Here is a 23,431-nt window from a genome sequence, read left to right on the forward strand (position 1 = left end):
GGCCCTGCAAAGTCGGGGCGCCCGGAATCGGGGGGCTGCTCTGCACGCCCCGCGCCGGGCAACCCCTTTCTTTGCACTTTAAGATCCAGCCTGACCCGCGCGCGGACAGACGGACAGACAGTGCAGCCGGGTGACACCCCCTCCGCGGGCTGCAGCCCCCCCGCCCCCCCACCCCCCCGGGGTGCGTTGTGCATTCGGCACCGAGGCCGTCTTTTCAATGTTGAGCAAAATGCATGCAAGCGTTTCCACCGGCACAACCGGGGGGGGGGGGGCGTGTAGGGGGGCCGGTCCGTTCGTGCTGCAAGCACCCCCAAATTTGCATTTCCACTGACGGCTGGGCGGCCATGGGCCGGGGACGAAGTGAGCACAGGTGAGCTCCCTGCACGGGTTGCTTCTGGGAGAAGGAGGCCCCTTCCTCCATCCGGGGTCTTTTGACAGCAAGGAGCCCCTGCAGCTGCACGAAGAAGGGGGGTCTGTGCACGAGGCTGCAGCCAATCTGTGCACGCTCTCAGGGTGCAGCGGCCTCTGAACCCCGGGAGGAAGCAGGACGCCTGCCCCGGGGCCTGTTTCAGCCCCTGCTGCCCGTCCCGGCTGCATTGCAGGTCGCACGTGTGATGCACACAGAGCTGGTCCGGCCCAGGCGGCGAGGGGGCTGCAGAGCCCGTTTTGCGCATCACAAGCCACAGAGGAAGGATTTCCACGCTCTCGGGTGTGGACCCAACCCTGTCCGTCTGCCTCCCGCCTGCGCCCCCCATCCCTCCTGGTGTGGCTCCTTGGGCGTGGAGCACGCACCCCGGAGGCTTCCGGAGCCCGCAGCGCGGAGATGATGGTGAGTGTTTGTGCAACGCATTCCTGCTCGGCTTCTGAAGGGCCGGGGGGCTGCGTTCAGCTTCCTCCTGCGACTGCACCCCTTGGTGTGCGTCGGGGTGGACTAGAGAAGCAAGCTCATCGGGACCCCCGAGTGTGTAAGAGAGAGTTGTATCTAACGGGTAATTGTGCCTTAAGAAAGCATGTCAGTGCAATCCAGTCCGAGCCCCTAAGTCTGATATTAGCCCGTATGTCCAAGACCAGGCTATAAATCGCTCTTCAGACGCACGAGACACGTGCAATGACGCCGAATGCAGGAGGAGCACAGGCCGGGGGGTCGCAAGTCCGTGGATCCAGTGGCGCCGGAAGCATCTCAGCGCTGGCAGGGTCTCCACGCGGCTCCCCCGGCTTCAGAGGTCTTGCATCAGGGCAGGTCCATGCGTCTTGTCCGCTGCAATAACTCCCAGGGAGTCAGCAGAGTTATGCTTCCAAGGAGGAGACTCGCGATGTCCCAGAATCCTCAGTTGAAGGCCACGCCCACACAGAGGCTCATTGGCTACGACCCGATTGGCAGGCGAGGCTCCGCCCCTTCGCGCTGAATCCTCTCACATTGACACCGCACAGCACCCTGGAGGCCTGAACGTTCGCCGCCCCGATTTCCCGGGTGGGAACTAACCTGGGGCCTCGGCTTCGCACGAGAAAGAATTCACGCCGGAGCCCGGCGTGCGATCCAAGTGGGTTTTCAGGAAGGACGGACGTTTCAGGCGTTGCCGACTCACCGTTACTGATGCCGTGAATGAAACGATACTTTATCTTTTCTTTAGTAAATCATTTCATCAGGGGCTCACACAACTCTTTTGCTCGGGCCGACGTCTCCCTTCGCCCCTTCTCTGGGCGGGATGATGTCCGGCGGGTCCCTGGCGCTCTGCCCTCTTCCTTGCCTTGCACCCCGTTGCCGGCTCTCCGCCTCGGCCCGATGGCTTCCTCTTGAGCGACTGGTGCCATCACACGGGCTGCTCCCCGTGGGCTTTGCTGCCTCCCTCCGGGCCGGCTGCCTGTTTAACGTCAAGCCGTTAGGACCCCAATATCCCTGCATCTTCTGATAGCCGGGCACCATCAGCTTCCTCCACCCCATTTGCTTGCGCGGCCGTCCTGTCGGCACTGAGGTCAGAGTTCAGCCGCGGCGCCAGCCCCACCGCCTGTCCTCCGCTCCGTCCTTCCTCCGGGACACCCTGCACGTGACCAGACACCGTCGGGGACACTGCGCCCTCCTTGCCGTTGCCTTAGATGCCCCTTTTCTTCCCCTGCCCCCCGACGCCTCCTGCCCCGTGACCCCCAGAACCGTCGGCCCCTAGTTGTCTCCTTGGGGTTCCCTGTCCTGTTTCATAAAAACAGACGGAAGCCTGGTTCTTGGGAAAGGGTCGTCTGCTCCATCTCCCCCCTCGAGAGCACCCCCCAAATACCACTGAGCCCCCCAGAACCACGGAAGGTTGAGGCGCTGTCCCACGCATTCAGCACCAAGGTCACGCAGAGGTCGGCCAGATGCCAGGCTGCAGGATGCGTTGTTCCCAGGGCTGGTTTTTTTTGGTGGTAAATGTCGTTATTATTGATTATTAATTATGAATCGTTACACAAGCCGATAAGGAAAGTGTAGCTTCTTTCTCAGGCTGGGCAAGAGTAGCTGTCTCGGGAGATTGGTGTTAGAATTCCGTGAGAACATATGAGGAACGCGTAAGTCACGGGGCTTGGAAAGGGAATATTTTTAAATCTCCCGCCACCCACGCGCCTCGGGGGCCGCGCTGCCGGGCCCCCTCGGCACGGTGACTCGCGGCACATCCTGTCGGGCCGTCCGTCTCCCTCCTGGGAGAGGCCAAGCCTCACGTGATCGTGTGTCCGTCTCCCCCGTGTCCCAGCGACACACGGACGCCGAGGGCGTCTGTCAGGACGGAGCCGGGAGGCCTTGCAGCCTGCACACCCGTCGGCCGGCGTTGGGCGGGTTTCTCTAGAGAGCAGGACACCTAGGACTCTGCGTGTGCGTGTGCATGTGTGCGTGTGTGCATGTGTGTGCATGTATGTGCGTGTATGTGAGCATGTGTGTGCATGTATGTGTGTGTGCGCATGTGTGTGCGTGTGTGTATGTTTGTGTGTGTGCATGTGTGTGTGCGTGTGTGTGGTGTGTGTATATGTGTATGTGTGTGTGCGTGCATATGTGTGTGCGTGTGTGCGTGCGCGCGTGTGTGCATGTGTGTATGTGTGTGCATGTGTGTGTATGTGTGTGCATGTGTGTGTATGTGTGTGCGTGCATGTGTGTGCATGTGTGTGTGCGTGCATGTGTGTGTATTTGTGCATGTGTGTGTGCATGTGTGTGTGCGTGTGTGGAGGGCTGGACTGTGGTGCGTTGTACAAGCCCCCCAATAAAATGATTATTTAAAAAACAGGGCCCAGGGGGCGGCCTGCTTAGGGCCCCAGACTTGCCCTTTCTCTCTGAGGGGGGCGAGCGCCGATCAGCTGCGTCCAGTTGCCTCAGCCCTGGACACGCGGCCCCTCCAGCGCCCAGGTCGGGCGCAGCTCCATGTGTCCCGCCAGCGGGAAGGTCTCGCAGGGAGCGAACGTGTGTCCGTCCTCCAGCTTCTGCCTGACGGACAGGTCAATCCCCGCCCCCCGCCCCTGTTGCAAGTTGACAGATTACGTAACGGCCACCGGCCGCGGAAGGCCGACCTTGGAGAACAAGGACACCCACTGTCAGAGGACTTTGGATTCTGCCTTCCCCGGGGCCGCCGGCCTCGCCCATCCCTCCTCTGACCCAGAGCGTGTGCGTGTTTCAGGGCTCCGTGGCCGTGGAGGACGTGGCCGTGGTCTTCAGCCGGGAGGAGTGGGCTCTGCTGGACCTCGCGCAGAGGACACTCTACAGGGACGTGATGGTGGAGACGCTGACCCACCTGGCCTCCGTCGGTGAGAATGACGTCCCTTTCTCCCCCCACTCCCCAAATTTCCCCTTTGCATCTTTATGCAATAATTGATCACTTCGCTCCTGCGGTCCAGCCTGAGACGCGGGGACGTGGAGCGGAACGGAACGGGTGTGGGAGCGTGGCGTGTCCAGCGCAGGGGTTTTGGCTTCCCCGGCGACCGCCGTGCTCGCTGGCGTGGATTAAAGTGAGCCCCTTCCCTTCCCTGCGTCTCGTGATGAAGACGCCCTCTCCGTGTTGTCGGCGCGGCCGTGGGCACACGGGGAGCCCTGCCGGAGGCTTCCAACCTGGGACTCTGTAGAGAGCAAGCATCCTTCTGCCCTGGACGAGTTTGACGTGCTTGTGTGTGTGTCCGCGTGGACGAGAGATGCAAGTCCAGAGAAGGGAGACCTTTGGATCAAAGAGCTGTTGTGTAGACAGAGGCGTCCCAGCCCAGTGCAGATCCAGTCCTCAGTCCCACACGAGCCCGTCTGTCCGATACCAGCCCATGAATCCCTCTGCAGACGCATGCAGTCATGCAATGACCATGAATCCCTCTTCAGACACATGCACTTCATGCAATAACACGGAATGCAGGAGGGTCACAGGCCGGCGGGTGCAGAGTCTTGTGGATCCAGTGGCCGTGGACGCAGCTCAGCGCCGGCGTGGCCTCCACGTGGCTCCTCCAGCTCCAGGGCTGCATCGTCGTGTCTCCACGTGTCTCATCAGCAGGAAGGTCTTGCAGGGAGAGAGAGTGTGTCCCGCCTCCAGGGAGGAAGACGGGAGTTCCCAGAATGCTCAGGGGAGGCCCCGCCCACACAGAGGCGTCATCAGGCTGCGACCTGATTGGCAGGCCAGGCCCCGCCCCTTCGCGAGTTGACAGGATCTGTAACGGCCGCAGCTGCACGCACCTGTCTTCCCCCCGCGGGCAAAGTACTGGCGCGTCGTCAAAATGCTCCCTCCGCTTCACACCCTCCGTCAGCGCCCGGTCGGCCCTTCCCGGGTGTTTTCCCAGAGAAACGGGAAGGTCTGAGCCGGGCGCGGGGTCGGGGGGTCTCACCGGGCACAACTATGCAGGAGCAGAGACAAGAACGAGTCTGTCCAAGGACGCGCCCTGCGTGGACAGACCGACATGTCGGACAGACGCAGTGGGAAAGTATTTTTCGGGGTCTTCAGCCAACTTCTCAGATTCTTGATCATTTTAAAAACTCGTTTCTTTTCATTGTGTCCAGCACGTCTGTACCTCATCGTTCTCCAAACATCTGCTCTGCACCTAAGCCCCTGCCGTCAGCGCATTTCCCCTCCCTGCTTCCCCCTCCCTCATGTGCCCTTGGTAATTTATACATCGTTATTTTGTCATATCTTGCCCTATCCGGAGTCTCCCTTCCCCCCTTCTCTGCTGTCCCTCTCCCAGGGAGGAGGTCACATGTGGATCCTTGTAATCAGTTCCCCCTTTCCAACCCACTCACCCTCCACTCTCCCAGCATCGCCCCTCACACCCTTGGTCCTGAAGGTATCATCCACCCTGGATTCCCTGTACCTCCAACCCTCATATGTACCAGTGTACAACCTCTGCCCTATCCAGCCCTGCAAGGTAGAATTTGGATCATGGTAGTTGGGGGGAGGAAGCATCCAGGATCCGGGGGAAAGCTGTGTTCTTCATCGTTGCTACCCTGCACCCCGACTGTCTCGTCTCCTCTCTGAGACCCTCCTGTAAAGGGATGTCCAGTGGCCGACAGATGGGCTTTGGTCCCCACTCTGCACCCCCCCTCATTCACGATGATGATTTTTTGTTCTTGGCTGTCTGATACTCGATCCTTTAGGCACCTCGTGGTCGCACAGGCTGCTGTGCTTCTTCCATGTGGGTTTTATTGCTTCTGAGCTGAATGGCCGCTTGTCTCTAAGTCTTTAAAACCCCAGACGCTGTGTCTTTTGATAGCCGGGACCCCCCAGCTTTCTGCACCACATTTGCTTGTGCACCTGCTGTGTTTGTGTCGGGAAGGTGAGCACCGTGGGATGTCAGTTTAATAGAACAAAGTGTCCTTGCATTGAGGGAGTCCTTGAGTGGAGGCCCAATGTCCATGTACTGCCCCAATTCTAAATATACAAATATATGCACATAGATCTATTTCTACATCGTCATATATAAATTTATTTGCACATGCACATGCCTGTATCAAGACCTCTATAAATGCCCTTTGCCTCCCAGCTCCTTTCTCTATTTCCTTGACTTTCCTCTTGTCCCACGTCCATGCTCTGCTCCCCTCGCTCCTCTGCTCCACGCCCTCAGTGATTTTCCTCGGTGGTGGGATCAGATTGGGTGCAATTTCCACACTGTGTCTGCAGCTTTTAAAGTTTTTTGACCTTAGCCGTACTGCACACGTGTGGTCCTGGAGACCCGTGTTCTCTGTCCTTATTCAGGCGTGTGCTGTGCCGAGCGCCTTCGGGGAAATGCGTCCGATTGGCGCCTCAAGGATTTACCCTTAGAAATAGGGTTTTAACCGTTGCCAAGGCGCCGAGACAGCAGCTCTGTCTGTCTCACCTGTTTCTCAGCAGCCTTCTCCGCCAGCACCCCGTTATTAATCCACCGCAACCCATCTTTGTTCCCTGTGCTGGACTTCCACTCAGTGTCGCAAGACTTTAACCGCGGAGAGCAGCTGTTCCTCCAACACCTCGTGCTGCAGTTCATGAAGAGGGACGCCTCGTTCTCCGCATGGCACGTCGATCCGCTTGCCGTCCGCTGCAGCGACGTGAGGTGGGTATCCCTCCAGCAACCGAACACGGTGCCCGGGAGGATGGCTGAGGGCTTGGCACGGTGACACGCGCATCCATCCGTGGCGGTGCCCGGAATGCCCCCCCATTGCCGGACCCGCCTTTGGCCCCGAAAACGACAGGGACGCGTGGACGAGGCTGGACCGTGGGCGGGCAGGGTGGTGGGAGGCTGCGCGCCTTCGCGGAGGGTGCGGATCCACCCGCTTTGTGCACTAAGCGCCCGGCTCGGTGCTCCCGGGGCCAGAACCCAACGGGCGACGGGTTGTGTAGCCGTGTAACCCGCGTGCCGTCCTGGTTCTCAACCCAGCGCTGCCCGCTGAGTCCCTGGTGTGAGCGGGCTTTGCATTTGAGAACGGATTCCGTGAACCCTTCTTGCCGTCGACTCTTCACGCCCCCCTTTCCGACTAATCTGCAAGCGTCTGTGCACAGAGAGAGAGAAACCCGTCTGCGAAAAACCAGGACCAAACTCGGCAACTGAGTCCGTTCAGTGCGACCCGGCCGGACGGTGCAGAGCCGCCCCTGGGCGCCCAGGACTGAGGCTTCACAGGCGCAGAGAGGATCCCGCGGAGCTTAGACCCGGTGACCTTGTGCTCAGCCGGTGCCCGTGGACCCATCTGCAAAAGTTTCGTGGGAAAATTCCACTTGGCGTCCAGTTTAATCTTTCCGTGAATCGTTTTAAGTCCCTTTACATGGAACCCCGTCCCCGTGAACGATGCGCAGAATCCTCACAGTGTCACCTTCTCTCTTTATTCTTACTTTAACTCGCTGCGTCTTTGTTCAGTGGTTTATATTTTGAAAGTGAAAAGAAATAGGATCGAGTCCTTGTCTTTTAAGGAACATCCGTCAGCGTATCAGATACGCACGAGTCGGACACTTGGGTAAAATGATCAGAAATCCGCGTATTTTGCAGAGTTTAGCGAAATGGGCGCCGACCGAGTTGCGATCTCACGTTGCCTGTGTTTCTCAGGGTTCGGACAATAGACGGCTGCTCGGACGGGGACGACCGCAGCCCGTTGGTGGACACGTCCGGCCGGAGCCCAGTCCTTCCTGATCCACGAAGGAGCCCTCCTCCGACGGAGCGTCCGTTTGGGCAGCTCGGGCCCGGAAGAGCCTCCGTGACTCCGTCGCTCCCCCGCTGCAGCGGGTTCCGAGCTGCGCCCCGGCCCTGCCCGACGACGGAAGGTGGCGGCGCCCGCCGTGCTGCGTGCCAGCTCGCCGCCCCCATGAGAACGCTCCATGCACAGCAGCCCCGTCCGTGTGCCGTGTGCGGCGTCCCCGCGCCTCTCCTGCTCAAGGCGCTGCACCGCCGAGCGAAGCCTTACGCGTGCAAGGAGTGCGGGAAGGCCTTCGGCATGGCCTCCTCCCTCAGCCGGCATCTAAAGTCTCACCGCGGGGAGCGGCCCTACGCGTGCCGGGAGTGTGGGAAAGCCTTCCGGCAGTCGTCCCACCTGAGCACGCACCTGAAAACCCACAACGGAGAGCGGCCGTACGGGTGCGCCGAGTGCGGCAAGGTCTTCAGCTGCTCCTCGGCCCTCGCCACGCACCGGCGCACCCACACGGGGGAGCGGCCCTACGCCTGCCGGGAGTGTGGGAAAGCCTTCAGCCGGTCCTCGCACCTCACGTCGCACCGGCGGACCCACAGCGGGGAGCGGCCGTACGGCTGCACGCAGTGTGGGAAAGCCTTCGGCGACTCCTCGGCCCTGACCAAGCACGTGCGCACCCACAACGGGGAGCGGCCGTACGAGTGCAGAGAGTGCGGCAAGGCCTTCTGCCAGTCCTCGCACCTCGCTTCCCACGCACGGACTCACGGCGCAGAGACGGCGGCGAAAGCGGGGCCCTGAGCGACGCCTCGCTTTCCGGGAAACGGTGGGAAACAGAGAGAGTTAACGGCGTCCGAAGCAAAGGCATGTGTCTTGGTATCGACAACGTCAACCACGTGGCCGTCAGTCCGTCGGTGGCAGGAAACACGGCGGACGACGGGCAGAGGCTCTGAACCGAGAGCGCGGCGCTGCCGCTAGGAACTGGAGAAGCCCCTGCGAGGAGGAGCAGAGCCTTCGGGACAGGGCGCGTTTGGGCGCAAAGGCAACGAGGCACAAAACAGGAGCGCTGGAAGCGGTCGCCAGGTCGGAGCGTAGGTTTGCGAGGGAGCAGCGAGGTCGCCCGCCATCGCCGAGCTGACCCAGGCTCCGAAGCCGCCAAGCGTCACAGGTCAGGAACGCGGGGAGAGTCGTTCCACCAGCAGCGACTTAGTGAAGATGCTCAGGACAAATGATCTAAAATGTTCATTTAAAATGACGGCGTAACGAGCACTGACGAATTCGAAAGCCTTGAAGAAAGGGACGCGTTCCTGGAGTCACACAATCTACGCAATTAACACAAACGGGGGCAGAAACACAGCCAAGCAAAATAGACTGATGGGCTCATGGGGGGAGATTATATATATATATTTTTGATCCTTTTTTCCGCCTTTCTCCCTGGGAGCTGCAGGTGGATGCAAACCGCCGACCATGCAGATCACAGCCCAAGGCGTGTGCACAGCAGCACCAGGGCTCCTCTGGGGGGAATTCTAGGGAGAACAACATATTTCTGTAGAGAGTTTCCATGGAGGCTTCTGCCAACCATCCACAGAGGAGCTGAAACGACAGCTATTCAACCAGCTCCAGCAGATGGAACAAGGAAGAATTCTCTGGAATTCCATTCCGGGAGCAAGCTTAACCCGGATCCCACCGCCAGGGAGAGACATCACTAAAGCGTTTGCCAAGATCCCCGCTCAGATCCCGGACCTCAGAGCTCAACATCAGCGGCAAACAGAGAATCCGTCGCTACCAAACGGTCGGTTCCGCGTTACGGAGCCAATGCGCCTCACGCCGCACACACACAGCAGGGCTATCGCCTCCTCGTCTGCAGAAACGTCATCTAACGAAGCCCGACCTCCATGCGTGACAGGGACGCAGCGCAATGGGAGCAGACGTGAAAGCCCTCCTCCTCGCGGGCACATCGTGCAACGCCAGCCGCCTGCAGATCCTCCCTGGAGCGAGATTAAAAAGAAACACGACTGGGGTGTCCCCGTCGCCTCGCCCGCGCAATATTACACTGGAAGCCCTGCCAAGGACGTAACGCAGAAGACAGTCGAGAGCATCCAGATTGGCAAGACGGTGCAAACCTCAAAGCAAGCAACGTGCATTCACATTTCCCCGATCGCATAAAGCCTCGGAGCCTCTGCAAGAAGGCAGCCGGCAGTGACGCTCTGCAGAGTGCCAGCGTGCAATCAACGGCGTGAAGTCGTTTGCTGCATCCCCGCAATTAAAAGCGCACCCCTGAAAGGCCGCCCTCCGTCGCGGAAACAGCGCTGCTTGCAGTCGCCGCGAGAAGATGGAAAAGGAGCCACCGCAACGAGCAACCGAAAGGATTTTATCCCAAGAGAAGTCGGAAGCATGCTGGTCGGAGAGGGAGAGCTAACCTGGGGGATCCGCCAGCCTGCAAGTGCGATGCCTCCCAGCCCAGATTTTAACGGCGTTTCTTGTTGGGAAGTGCATCCCTAACCTCCTACGGGAAGAAAGACTGACTGCCGTGTCATGGGTCCCGGTGAAGAATCCGTGCATTGGAATTCCGGTGGAAGGAAAGACGCTCGGACGCGCCACCGACTGCCGGCATGCTCTGCAGACACAGGCGTGGGGAGACCGCGTGTGCTTTGGACGGGCGTTTGGGAGACATCGGCACCTGCTCTCGGGCAACATGCTGGAGAAAGGCGAGTGTCCTGCAGGAGCAAGCCTTGGGCAAGACGAATCGGCACAGCTGCAACGATGGTTTCAGAGGGGGCGCTGGTGGGGCCCGTGCAGGATCGGGAGCGTCTGTCCTTCTGTACAGAGGCGCCCTGGAGGTCGGATCGGGCTCGGCACCCAGCACAGCACCCCAGTGGCGCATGGACCGCGTGACTCTGGGTTTCCAAGGCTGTGGGTCTTGCTCGGAGTCGGAAGCGCTGTTTTTCTCCTGCGGAGCAGCCGGTGGGTTTGAACTACCGACCTTGCAGTTGGCAGCGCAGTAAGTGGCCCCCTCCGTCGCTGCTGCATTTTAGGGAGAAAGTGGGCAAAGCTCTGTTGCTAGAGGAGGATACGGGGGAGGCCTCGCCGTCCCTGATTTCACAACCCCCCTCGGTGACGCAGCGGTCAGGCCGACTCGCTCACGGCAGCTGGCAGACACAGACGCGGAACACGACCGGGCACGTGAAACACAGGGTCCTCACCTCACACCGTACGGCAAAAAGCGAATAAAGAGATGCAACGACCTCAGTGTACAACCTAAGACTATGAAGGGGGGAAATGTGCAGGCCCCCAGCACGGACAGAGGCGTAAATTGATTGCCACGTAGCATGAATTGATTACCACGTAGCATAAATTGATCACCACGTAGCATGAATTGAATATTACCATGTAGCATAATTGATTACCACGTAGCATAAATTGATTGCCACGTAGCATGAATTGAATATTACCATGTAGCATAATTGATTACCACGTAGCATAAATTGATTACCATGTAGCATAATGGATTACCACGAAGCATAAATTGATTACCACGTAGCATAAATTGATTACCACGTAGCATAAATTGATCACCACGTAGCATAAATTGATTACCATGTTGCATAATTGATTACCACGAAGCATAAATTGATTACCACGTAGCATAAATTGATCACCACGTAGCATGAATTGAATATTACCATGTAGCATAATTGATTACCACGTAGCATAAATTGATTGCCACGTAGCATGAATTGAATATTACCATGTAGCATAATTGATTACCACGTAGCATAAATTGATTACCATGTAGCATAATGGATTACCACGAAGCATAAATTGATTACCACGTAGCATAAATTGATTACCACGTAGCATAAATTGATCACCACGTAGCATAAATTGATTACCATGTTGCATAATTGATTACCACGAAGCATAAATTGATTACCACGTAGCATAAATTGATCACCACGTAGCATGAATTGAATATTACCATGTAGCATAATTGATTACCACGTAGCATAAATTGATTGCCACGTAGCATGAATTGAATATTACCAAATAGCATAAACTAGATACTGAGCATAGCGGCGTGCAAACCGGAAGGTAAATAACTGAGATATCCCAAAATCTGCACATTTATGATCGTTGAACGATTCCACGGAAAGGTTAAAGAAAAGAAACTTGAGGGAAAATAGTCGTGTCGCTGTGACATTTCTGACGAGGGTCCTCGCTCTAAAATTTAAAGTGCCCACCTTCTCCATCGTCAAATCACTTCCTAACTTAGAGATGGACACAGGACCAGGGTGTCCATAAGCCCATGAAACATGCCTGGGAGCCTCCGTCACGGGAGAGGCAAGATCCAGCGCGAGATGCGGTCCCACCGCAGCGGCCGTGACATTGCTTTATTAGAGGGCGCGCCGGGTGCCTGCAGGGCTGTGGGTGCCTTAGGCTCCCAGGCACGGCTGCTAGAGAGGCGCGTAAAGGGAAAGGCCGGCTGCAGACAACATGAAGTGCCTCACAGGCAGAACCAGAGCAAACAATCCTGCTCTCTGCACTCGGGGGAGATCTCCCTACAGAGACGAGAGCCGGGACTCAGTGCGGCGTCTGCACACCCAGCTGGTTGCATCCCGACTCCTGGGAGCAGGAAAAGCGACACACCCCACTGTCCCGTCCGTGGATGAATAGACAGGATTCACGGCGTTCACCTGCGGCGGAAACGCCCACGGGTGCAGGATGACGACGCTGCAAACCACCTCACAACCTGGATCAGCACGGAGGACGTGCCGGGGTGAAGACGTCACACGCCGGAGGGCAGACTCACTAATTTCCAGGACACGTGGGAAGACACTGGCCCTGAATAAAGGAGCCAGGTCCTCCTACAAGGCTGCGCCCACGGGCTCATGCACAGTTTTACGACGAAGACGTCTGCCTGTTTGCAAGTGCACGTCTTCGAAGCTTGCCTTTGTCCCTTACGGAGCAACCGTTGGCCTCTTCCCACCGGGAGCCAATGCGAAGGAATCGAGCTGGACATTCAAGGACGCCGTGTCCCCGGAAGACGGATGGAGCCAAGAACCACGCTCCGCTCGCCCCTGAGATCCGAGGAGCTGGACGGTGCCCGGTGGCAGCTGCACCGCAGTAGAAAGTCCCGATCCGAATGGATAAAAAAGCGCAGAACAAAATCCAGAATCCAATCACCACGCGTGACACTCTGGGAGAGAATCGGGGAAACTGAGGCAGCCTTGTACCGTTAAATTGAAGCTCCCCCCAGAGGTCAGCTTTCAGCCAGTCGGGGCAACAAGCGCCCAAACCCGGCAGAGATGGGAGGAGACTGGTTCAAAATGGGGGGAATGCTGGTTTACGGCCGGGCTTTCGACCAGTTTCCCAGAACAGCTGCAGCCCTGGACGCTCGGCTGGAGAAGAAGAAAGCAAACCCGTGAGGACACAGCGCTGGCTCTGAAGTGGGAAGTGTCCTTTCTGCTGCCGTGTCAGGCAGCAAACGCACAGCGGCTCTCGGTGAGTCGGAAGCAGGTGGAACAAGGTTGTGTCTCTGGAAGAGAGTCGTTGCCTCGGAAAGGCTTCTCTCCTGGGTGTGGGTTGTGCTTTATTCCAGCTAAATGTGCTTTTAAAGTTTCTAGTGCTTCCCTCGATGCTGTTTTATGTGCAATTAAACACTCGGCTTTGGTGTGAGAGTCTCCCGTCTGTCCGGGGTTGGTGCGTGTCCTCGCTGCCGTGAAGCTAAACCTGCCGAGCACAGGTCGCTCATTTCTCGGGGCCGTGACCTTACCTTCAGCGCTGGGCAGGCTCCAGACGCCGCTTTCCGTTACGCTTGCGCCTCGTGAGATTGCTGTCCACTCGCCACGGTCGCCTACGATCATTTAAAATTAAAAACAAGTTTCCCACACATGAAGATTTCCAGAGCAGAGCAGCGGCTTTCCGTTCAGCAGTCCGCCCTCATCTTGCTTCCAGTCGCCTGTCCCTTCGATCCACCGTTGCTCAACCCCAGCTTGTTGGGCTTTGCTGGTTTCACGCCACCTTCCCTGACGTCCTGCCTTTGGGCAGAGCTGCTTCATTGCTAACCCAGGCTTGTATATCTTTGGGGGACGTGCAAGCCCCCTAATCACAGGTGAAGCCACGTCGCAGGAAGGGGTTGCAGTATAGGTTGTGCAGGAACGAGAGGGGCACAGTCTAGGGACAAACTAATAGGAAGAGGGGGGATTGGGGGTATCCGGGTGACAAGAGGGCGGATCCTCGAGTCAGGATGGGGCTGGAGCTCCATAGAAACCACTGCTGCCTCCCACCTGCTGTCCTCCCACGTCCCTCTTGCAGGCAGGCTCTCCCCCTTCGCCCATGTTGACGTACGTCCAACCAGGAGCCCCCTCTTCCTTCCCCTCCCATCCCCATGACCAGTCACATGTATGTGGGCATGAAAGCCGGGACGTGATTCCGTTTTTAATCCTGGTCTCGGACTATGTTTGTCCTGTTGGGACCCGTGTATTTTTGACCCGTGTCTGTTGTCGCCCCGTGTTTGCCCAGTGGCGTTTGCTGCTCCAAGAATGTTTTCCGTGTCTCTTCACTGGGAATCATGCAGAAAGCGGTCTCCCCTTTTATTTGCAGAGGGACTGCAAAAGGTTGGTGAGAAATCGCCAGGCGGGCAGAGTCGCCCACAGGCAGCAGCCAGGGCGGGTCACCCGCAGTCCGGACCTCAGCGAGGCAGACCCTGGACGGCAAGGGACCCACCAGCCTCGCGGCCAGGCATCGAGGTGAAGAAGCCTCCGTCTCTTAGACACACGGTGCACGTTGTGTTTGCTTGGCCCTCAGGTGGTGCAGCTCACAGGCGGAGGCAGAGAACTGGCTAAAGCTGCAGCACCCGGTCCAACCACCGGAGAGCGAGGGAGACGGGGGCGGGCCGTGCAGAGCCATCGATCTCTTTCCCTCCAATCGAACCGCGACCTGATTGATCCCGCGTGGTCCTACCGGCCAGGTCGACCCCATAAACGTACCTGTCGCAGGGACCTCAAAATGTTAGAGGGAAAATGGGGTGAAATTATCCCTGAGTTTTTCCTATAATCTTTGTGAAGCCCCAGTGCATCTAAGAGCACAGCTAAAAATACTCTCTTAGGGTTCTCGATAGAAACAAAATCAGATCGATAATACTTATATGTAGATATTTATACAGATGGATAACATATGCAATAAACTTAATTAAATTATAAAGCAGTACAAATGGCTCAGTGCAACTCACTCCCGTGAGACACTGGCAGTCCTTCGAGTCTTGAGGGCACAGGTCAGTCCTCTGCAGAGAGATTCAGGCTCTCCGGGCACAGGCGGCAAACAGCAAGGCAGGTCACCAACAATCAGACAGATGACAGGGGGGTCCCACAGTCCCCAGCTCAAGAGCTGTAAGTCCCAATGGTGTGGACTTTACAGGTCTTGAAGGAGCCTCAAATTACAGCGACACAGTCCACGGGTTGGGTGTCCCTCGGGCAGTGCAGCTTGTAAACTGAGGCACAGAACGAGCCAGGCAGCCGCCCATCAAAGAGCGAGAGACAAGCAAGGCGAGGCTCGCCGAGCCAGTGATCTCTCCGCCCTTCAATGACCCCCACATGGTTCACTGGCCACGTTCGCACAATAAACCTTAACTGTCTCACACAGTTCCTTTCTACCCAGGGTTGCTCCATCCGTGTTGAAACACGTCTCTGGGACCAATGTCTGCAGATAAATCCAGTCTTCTCAGGCTCATCCGGGTGCTTAAAAAACAAATCCATTCCAAGCCACGGCTGCTGAGGGCATGTGCCGGGCAGAGAAATCAGCTCAGAAGGTCCTCTTGTCTGTTTCTGGAGATTCCACAGGCATCGGCCATCCTGATGGATTAGTCTCAGAGGATCCGAGCTAACTGCAGGAGCTGATGGTAAAGAAATGCAGCGAGAGCTCAAAGCTGCCTTGGGGAGGGAAAGCTCGGGGCGGTTGAGGCTGAAGAACTTGTCCTCGTGACGGTGCACCGGCTGCTGGAGGACCGCAGGGGCCGCCATCGGAGCATGGCGTCTGGGAACGTACACCCGCAGAGCAAGCATCGCCCCCTCACACTTCCTTCTGCCCCCTTAGCGCCCCTGCCCCCAAATCAGGGAACATTTCCACGGAGCATGACTGAGTCTCTCGGGACATCGAGCGAGCATTTTCACGTAGAGCCTGCAGCAGCCAAGAGTGCAGGGTTCTTTGAGTGACGGTCAGAGGGTGTAGGGGTGCTGCCTTCGGGAAGGACGGAGGCCTCGATAGAGGCCACCCCCTGCCCGTGCTTTTACATCGGACTTGTTTGTCTAATGAGGAGACGTGCGATTCTGTGTCAGTGCCTTCTTTTTGGTTTCCCTGCTTTGTGCATGCTTGCATGCGGTCTACCTGTCTCTGTATCGCTTTGTTCTGCTGCACGTTGTGCGTTGTGTTGTGCGTTTCTCTGTTGCATGTTGTGCATGGTTTTCTCTCGTGCATTGTGTTGTGAAACACACACACAAGGAGCACCGACACGGTGCAGCTCAAAGAGGTTTATTGGGATCAAAATCCTGACTCAGCGCTGAGCGACCGCGCCAGACTGTCGGGTACGGAGTGTGGACCCCGAGCTTCCCCTGGGACAAGCTTTCGTTGCATCACACACACGGGGGCCGTGTTTCACAAAGGGGAACCTGCCTTACCTTTAGCTCGCCGATTTCTCCCCAAACAGCCGCTTGTACCAGCCTGTGATTTTCCTAAAAGCTCCGACGCACAAAAGCGGACTGTTTCGCAGGAAGGTCGACATTAATTCAGACCCAGGCTCCGTTCCGCCTCCTTATCGCACATCGTTCTGTCGTGCGTTGCTTGCACGTTGTTTCCTGCCGTGCATTGTTCTGTTGCACATAGCACACGGCTTTCGGTTGAGCCCTCTGCCCTGCTGTGCGTTGTGCATTGTCCTCTTGTCCATCGGGCTGCTGGGACTCAGACCCAACTCCCCGTCACCCCTGAGTTGGCGAGGTCAGGAGGGCACCTGTATGAGGCCTGGGTGGGAGGTGAGGGCGCAGGGAAACCCCGGTCACCGCCTTCACCATGTGAATGAGGGCACCTGCAGCTCACCTCACCTGTCTCTGCCGGGCGCCAAGCAGCGCAGGCGAGGGCTGGGTACCAGGCATGCCACACGGGTGGAGGGACCCGTCTTAATTTCTACCAGGCTTGGTTGCAGTTGGGCTGCCAATTCAGCACCGGCAGTTCGAAGCCAGTAGCCGCTCCAAGGGAGAGAGGCGAGGCTCCTGCAGGCGTCCAGAGGGCCGTCAATCCTACCGTGCCCAGTACCTGGCTCTGGATCCGCCCACAGGTAAGCGAAGTCACGTAGCTTCCGGCTCCTGCTCGGATGGTCCTAGGTTTCCCTTTCAAGCCAGTGGATCTCAACCTTGATAGATTTTTCTCTGCTTCTGGCATGAAAAGCGTTTCTTGACAGCCCCCCTCCCGCCCCCCCAGCAGGGATCCCCATACGACATTTGTCCTTTTGTGATTGACGCATGTCAGGTGGCCCAATGGGCTGCAAATCCAGCCGCGTCGTGAGGTCTCGGTGTTTCATTGTCTCTTTCAAGAGCTGGGAATCATCCACGGTGTGTTCGCACCAACATCTCCCCCTTTCCAGCGACGGGCACTCGGTTTCCTCCATCTTCTCACTGTTGCACGTCGTGCTGGAGAACAGGTGAGCTTGTTATCTCTGCTCCGGCTCCGGGCTTTACTTCTTCGGGGTCTGTAGCTAGTGGAGCAATGGCTGGGTCAGGTGCTGTTCCCAATTGAAGGTGCCCCGTGGCACCTTCCACAGTGGCTCTGTTGCACAGCCGCCCCCACCCCACGCAGTCAGCTAACATGGTCTCCCTAGCGGAAATAAGAAAGGCTTTAGCCAGAGACACAAAGGGGGAAACCCAAATCCTTCCACTGATTCCTAAGAGCCCTCTGCCTCCCGAGGGACACACCGCAGAGCCAACTCCGGGCACCACAGGTGGAAACCGCCAGCGGGTCCCAGAAAGCAAGGCGAGGCTTGCTCTTCCCATCAAGACCGACAGCCTTGGAATCGCCGCCGGCGGTGCCCGCTGGCTGCTCGGTTGCCTTGACGCCAGGAAGTGTCCCCAGAGGAAGCCCTTCCCGTTGAAGCAACTGGTAAAATGCAGAAGGGGGTCCTCCGTGTGGGAAACTGTCCATAATGTGATCGCCGAGGAGGTGGTAGGAATCTGTATGAAGACAGAAGGAATCCATCCATCGTGACAGTTTATCAGCGTTAATAAGGTGTATGGGGTGGGGTGGGGCTTTACATTTTTGTAGGAGTGTCGAAGGGATCAGGCATCAAAGAACAAAATATCATTATCATTGTCAAGGAGGGGGAGTGCGGAGTGGGGACCCAAAGCCCATCTGTGGGCAACTGGAGGGTCGCGGGGGGGAGAGGAGCCAGTCAGGTGCAGGGCAGCAACGGTGAAACATACAACTGTCCTCTGTTTCTTAAATGCTTCCTCCCTAATATCCTGATCCCAATTCTACCTTGCAAATCCGGCTGGACCAGAGGATGGACACTGGTGCAGACAGGAACTGGAAACACAGGGAATCCAGGACAGGTGATCCCTTCAGGACCAGTGGTGAGAGTGATGATACCTGGAGGGTGGGGTGGAAAGGGGAAACTGATTACAAGAATCTACATATATCCTCCTCCCTGGGGGACGGACAACAGAAAAGTGGGTGAAGGGAGACGTTGGACAGTGTGAGACAGGACAAAATAATAATGATTTATAAATTATCAAGGGTTCATGAGGGAGGGGAGCGTGCAGGGAGGGGGAAGTGATGAGCTGATACCAAGGGCTCAGGTAGAAAGCACATGTTTGGAGAAGGATGCTGGCAACAAATGTGCAAACGTGCTCGACACACGATGGATGGATGGATGGATCGTGATAAGAGCTGTACGAGCCCCAATAAAATGATTTTAAAACGTTTTTTTGGAGGAAATGGAACTAAGAGATGAAAAGTATTTTCCCATAAACGGTTTGAAGCCTCATAGTAGAGGTGAACGTTTAAACCTCTTTAAAACTGTCGTTTCAAAGTTAACTTCACCTCGGCCTCCTGGCGCTCAGAATAACTCATCATCCAGACTCTCACGCTGGGAACAAAATATTCTCCTCCGCGTCTCCATCTCGTGGAGAGGTCAGAACGGGACCGCAGTCTGCACGTTGCTCTTAGGGAAAGAAATGGGACAAGGAACAAGCCACGAAACAGAAGCCAAACGTAAGGAAGTTGGGGCGCGAAACAGAACCAGAGATCCAATCTGCAAAGTTTAGAAGCAGGCTTTAGTGAGAGGCTTGCGGGCGGATTCAGCAACTCAGGGAACTGAGCTATTGAAACCGCGCCTTGGGGAATTTAGGCTGCGTTTTTATGCCCCTGCTGCAGGCACAGCTGGGAAGGGTGCAGGCTGGGAGGATCTGTGCACACAGGTGCTTCAGAAGGGAGAAGGTCTTTGACCTTGTCTATATGCCAAGGACGGCTAGAGTGGAGCGTGCATATCTTCAGAAAACATTCCGGCTCCGGGAATTTGCAGGTTGAGCCGGGGACGGGGAGGTCGATGGGAGGTGAATTCTGAGCGCCAAGCTGAAGGCACCGGATTCAAAATGGGGAGTCCCTGTTGCCAAGACCAGGCAGCAAAGTGTAGACGCACACGACTCTAAGGATGGAGAAATATGGATACGTGAGACAAGTATCCAAAGTACGCGCTGCCATTTCTTTTTGGACAATATCTTATTCCCATGTTGTGCTTATTCCAGTATCTCCCTTTCCCGAAAGCTCGCCGGATTCTTAACACTGGAAAGCGGGACGCCATTGACAACACTCATATCCTGGCGAAATAGCCGCATGGCAGCCGACAGCCGTCTACCCTGGCTTGTCGTGCATCCTTTCCAAAAATCGGGACTTGTTTAAAAGGCGGGAAAAATGGTTAAAAATCGGGATCTCCGGTCACCTATCCCATCGGGATGGGGCTATGCAAACATCAATGACATTGATCCCCTCTCCCGCCTTCCTCTCCGCACCCCCCCACCGCCACCCCGCGTTGCAATATTTTTAAATGCACACATGTGAAAAGACGGGCTTTCTCCGCTGACCCAGAGGATCCCTGATCACGGAATTTCGCTTTGCGGCTCTTGCAGGCATTTCTCCCTCCCTTCCAGCACCGAAGGGCGGCCGGCAACAGGCGGAACCATTGTGCTGCACGGTCGCGAGTTACAGTGCTCTGCGTTTCCCACCCGGACACATTTTCCGGAGGCACCACGCCGTTTCCGGAAGCGCCCAGAGCGGAAGTGTGGCGTGTGTCCCCGTTGAGTAGCCGCCGTGTCTGTTGCTTTTCGCGTTTGTTACTTTTTTTCTGTTTTTTTTCTCGTGTCCGCGGTGCCGGTTGGATCTGCGGGCGCCGCCCCACCGCCACCCGGGCCCCGGGGCCGCGGACGCTGAGGAGCCGAACTGCGCCTGCGCGTCTCCGGGCGGTCGGTCTCGGGCCGCGGCGACCCCGCCGGGGAACTCCGGATCGGGGCCCGCGTGCGGAGTCGGGGCGCGGCGGCTGTGTGTCCGGGCGGGATGGTCGCGAGCGGAGCTGCCCCGGCGGTCGCGCGTCCCGTGCAGACAGCGCTGCCCCGGAAGTAGGCCTCACGCGGCGCGGGGAGCCTGCTCGACCAGCGCGGGGATCTGCGTGGACGTCCGATCGCGAGTTCGGTCATCTGCTCGCGTGGCTGCGCAGGCCGGAACCACGTTGCGTGGGTGAGTACGTGCGTGCGTACGTGCGTGGGTGGGTGCGAGCAAACGTACGTGGGTGGGTGCGTGCATACGTACGTGGGTGCGTGCGTACGTACGTGCATGGGGGTGGGGCGCGCCTGCCGTGGGAGCGCTGAGTGCGTGTGTACGTACGTACGTGGGTGCGTGAGTGCGTACGTACGTGCGTGCGTACTGCGTGGGGGTGGGGCGCGCCTGCCGTGGGAGCGCTGAGTGCGTGTGTACGTACGTACGTGGGAGCGCTGAGTGCGTGTGTACGTACGTACGTGGGTGCGTGAGTGCGTACGTGCGTGCGCACTGCGTGGGGGTGGGGCGCGCCTGCCGTGGGAGCGCTGAGTGCGTGTGTACGTACGTACGTGGGAGCGCTGAGTGCGTGTGTACGTACGTACGTGGGTGCGTGAGTGCGTACGTACGTGCGTGCGTACTGCGTGGGGGTGGGGCGCGCCTGCCGTGGGAGCGCTGAGTGCGTGTGTACGTACGTACGTGGGAGCGCTGAGTGCGTGTGTACGTACGTACGTGGGTGCGTGAGTGCGTACGTGCGTGCGCACTGCGTGGGGGTGGGGCGCGCCTGCCGTGGGAGCGCTGAGTGCGTGTGTACGTACGTACGTGGGAGCGCTGAGTGCGTGTGTACGTACGTACGTGGGTGCGTGAGTGCGTACGTGCGTGCGTGCGTACTGCGTGGGGGTGGGGCGCGCCTGCCGTGGGAGCGCTGAGTGCGTGTCTACGTACGTACGTGGGTGCGTGAGTGCGTACGTACGTGCGTACGTACGTGCGTGGGGGTGGGGCGCGCCTGCCGTGGGAGCGCTGAGCGTCAGTCCCCGGGGCTGCAGGCGGCGGGAGGATGCAGGGTTTTTCCGGGAAACAGGATGGAAGTCAGCTCCCCAGGAGGAGGAAGAGGAGGCTCGCCCGGGACCCCCGTGGAGATGGACCGCTTCAGGGGGAGCTGATTGCGACGCGCGCATCTTGCAAACTTAAATAAGCATTGCAAGCGTGGAAGCCTGCGAGTGCATAATCGGTCGGGATCGTTAAACCCGGCGCGGAGGCCGCGCGTGCAGGGGGAAGACGCGCGGTTTAGGGAGCGCCGGGCGCATGTTACCGCTTGTGGGCAATGCTGCATAAGGATCATAAAACACGGGCGGGACTCAGTGGCGCTGGGTTATCCCTGCTGAACAGCAGGATGTCAAGTGCATCTTTTGAATAAATGGGTGTGAAGCAGCGGCGCTGGATTGCACGGGTGCAACGATGCGGGTTGCCCGGGAGCTTCAGCTTCTGCACAATTCACGGCGTGGCGTCCGTTGTTCCCACAAGTAACAGGATAATCGGGCGACTAAGGGGCCCAGGAAGAAGGACACGTTCTAAATGGATTGCACCAACGCTTCTGGATCGGATTGAATACTTGGTTGGGTGGCTCGGGCTGGAAGTGCCAATAAAACTTTATAGAAAGAAAGCGTGCAAAAAAAGAAGAAAGTTTATGGGCTCGTGACTGTGGCCTTCTTCCGCCTTGGGGAAGAAGCGGTGATTTTACAAGAGACCGCTTTTCCCGGGCTGTGTCCGATCCGGGCGGCTGTTCACAGGCTCCCCTCTGTGTGCAGTTCTGCTAACAAGCAATCCTGTGTCCCGGCAGCGCCTCCGTTACCGTCCCAGGTGCTTCCAAGACCGTGGGTTCTCACCTCGGTCCTCTCAGTACTTCAGGAGAGATGAGCCTCCTAGAAAACAGGGAGGCCTGTGCACACCTTCCTGATGGACAGCGCAGGAGTTACGGGGGCTTCAGACCCCTCGGGGAGGCTGTGGAGCCAGGAGGCGGAGAAGAGGTGGACGGGGCACCTGCAGGCTGCCCACCCACGGCCCTGGGAAGAGCCCCGGGAGCCTCACTAGCAGCAGCCGTTGCCCGGAACAGCCTGATGCCCCTGGAGCTACACGCTGTCGCGGGGCCAAATGTCTCTAAGGAGCGTGTCCTGCAGGGGAGTGTGATTGGGCCTTGCCGCAGTCCCGGGAATCCCTGCTCTCCCGCTGCTTGGTGCAGAAACCGCACAGGGGGACGTGCAGACCTGTGCAGGGCGTGCGGGATGCACAGGTGGCCTGTGCGCCCCAGTCCTCGTTTCCTTTTGGCCCAAGTGCAGAGTGACGCTGTGCACTCGGCCGCTAAGCGGAAGTCTGCGGTGCACTGGGCAGCGCTCGAGTTCCCCAGGGTGCCCGGCTGTGTTGCTCTGACCTGGGTGTGAGCGCTCTCACTCTGGCCCTCCCGTTGGCTGGGCGGCTACGGATGGCCGTGAAATCCCGAAGAGTTTGCAGAGTCTCCACGTCGGCGGAATTCCTACCTGGAATCCCTTCTGCTCATTCATCGGGGAGGTGGATGGTCCCCCCACCAGGGAGGGTGCATTTGGAGAGGGGATTCCCTCCACCCGGCTCCAGCGTGCCCAGGAGGGGAGGTTTTCTTAGTGGGGGGGGCTGCCTGGACGTGTCCTGCATGGACATACTACAGGTGGTCCCATGGGCTTGCTGGGAAGGCCCTGGACCAGCCTTGGAAGCCGCGTTATCTTACTGTCTGACTTCCTGCGTGCGCCCCTCCTGTGGGCCTGTGAGCGCGACGTGTTCTGCCATCAGTCACGGATTGGTGACTGCGTCTTTGTCCCCCGACTGCATCTTGCTTTCAGACCTTGTGCTGATGGCCCCCCTCCCTCCTCTGTCCGTGTGAAGACTTAATAAATGTCCTCCTGACGTTATATTTGGGGGAGGGGGGTTATATTTAAAACCGGGGCCCCTTTTGTACCCGGAGGCAGCACGTGGGGGGGCAGGGAGGTGAAACTGACAGAGTCAGAGAGGTCTTGCTTCCTCGGAGGCAGCGTGTCCAGGTCACGAGAGAGAGAGAGACAGAGAGAGAGAGACAGAGAGAGAGAGAGACAGAGAGAGAGAGAGAGGGAGGACGTTGTCCACGCGGAGGAGGAGCAGGAGGGAGAGACGTGGCTGCGAAAACTCGGACGAGTCTCTGACTTGTTGAACGACGTGGGATCGGGGTGAAGGACACAATGCTTGGAAATTCTCCCACATTTCTCAAATGTTTAGGAACTCACGGGACCTGGTTGA

At 57.9% G+C, this 23,431-nt stretch overlaps 2 protein-coding genes and 2 long non-coding RNA genes across 10 annotated transcripts in view; 3 read left to right on the forward strand and 1 right to left on the reverse strand.

The window, feature by feature from the left end:
* On the forward strand, nucleotides 1-12,337 carry LOC142435525 (zinc finger protein 324B-like). Of its 2 annotated transcripts, none has more exons than XM_075539751.1 (5): nucleotides 1-370; nucleotides 603-829; nucleotides 3,633-3,759; nucleotides 6,309-6,507; nucleotides 7,492-12,337. In XM_075539751.1, exons 2-5 carry the CDS (start codon nucleotides 824-826, stop codon nucleotides 8,363-8,365), a joined length of 1,206 nt encoding a protein of 401 aa, XP_075395866.1. In that variant the 5' UTR covers nucleotides 1-370; nucleotides 603-823; the 3' UTR covers nucleotides 8,366-12,337. The 2 variants fall into 2 exon arrangements, with proteins under 2 accessions (XP_075395866.1, XP_075395867.1); XM_075539752.1 differs by having other exon boundaries at nucleotides 6,381-6,507.
* On the reverse strand, nucleotides 11,528-20,321 carry LOC142435526 (uncharacterized). 5 transcript variants are annotated; one of them, XR_012781568.1, is made up of 4 exons: nucleotides 18,647-20,321; nucleotides 18,083-18,193; nucleotides 16,237-17,778; nucleotides 11,528-15,446 (listed from the first exon to the last, which is right to left on the reverse strand). It is a non-coding gene; the product is annotated as an uncharacterized LOC142435526 (long non-coding RNA). The 5 variants fall into 5 exon arrangements; XR_012781569.1 differs by having other exon boundaries at nucleotides 11,530-17,306; nucleotides 17,524-17,778; XR_012781566.1 differs by having other exon boundaries at nucleotides 11,531-17,778; nucleotides 18,647-19,250; nucleotides 19,687-20,321.
* Nucleotides 17,053-18,347, forward strand: LOC142435527 (uncharacterized). Its single transcript, XR_012781570.1, has 3 exons — nucleotides 17,053-17,252; nucleotides 17,516-17,707; nucleotides 18,105-18,347. It is a non-coding gene; the product is annotated as an uncharacterized LOC142435527 (long non-coding RNA).
* The window catches only part of LOC142435524 (uncharacterized), an 11,367-nt gene continuing 7,654 nt past the window's right edge, over nucleotides 19,719-23,431 (forward strand). For both annotated transcript variants that reach the window (XR_012781564.1, XM_075539750.1), the window contains exon 1: nucleotides 19,719-20,335. The gene's annotated coding sequence lies outside the window, so the exon portion shown is untranslated. The remainder of the gene's footprint in view (nucleotides 20,336-23,431) is intronic.

This window comes from Tenrec ecaudatus, chromosome Y (genome assembly GCF_050624435.1).
Source record: "Tenrec ecaudatus isolate mTenEca1 chromosome Y, mTenEca1.hap1, whole genome shotgun sequence".
In the NCBI taxonomy this organism is placed as follows: Eukaryota; Metazoa; Chordata; class Mammalia; order Afrosoricida; family Tenrecidae; genus Tenrec; species Tenrec ecaudatus.

Coding starts and splice junctions, on each gene's coding strand:
- LOC142435525 (XM_075539751.1), top strand. Junction 3,760..6,308: donor GACCCACCTGGCCTCCGTCG/GTGAGAATGACG, acceptor GTTTCTCAGCAG/CCTTCTCCGCCAGCACCCCG. Junction 6,508..7,491: donor GTCCGCTGCAGCGACGTGAG/GTGGGTATCCCT, acceptor TGTGTTTCTCAG/GGTTCGGACAATAGACGGCT.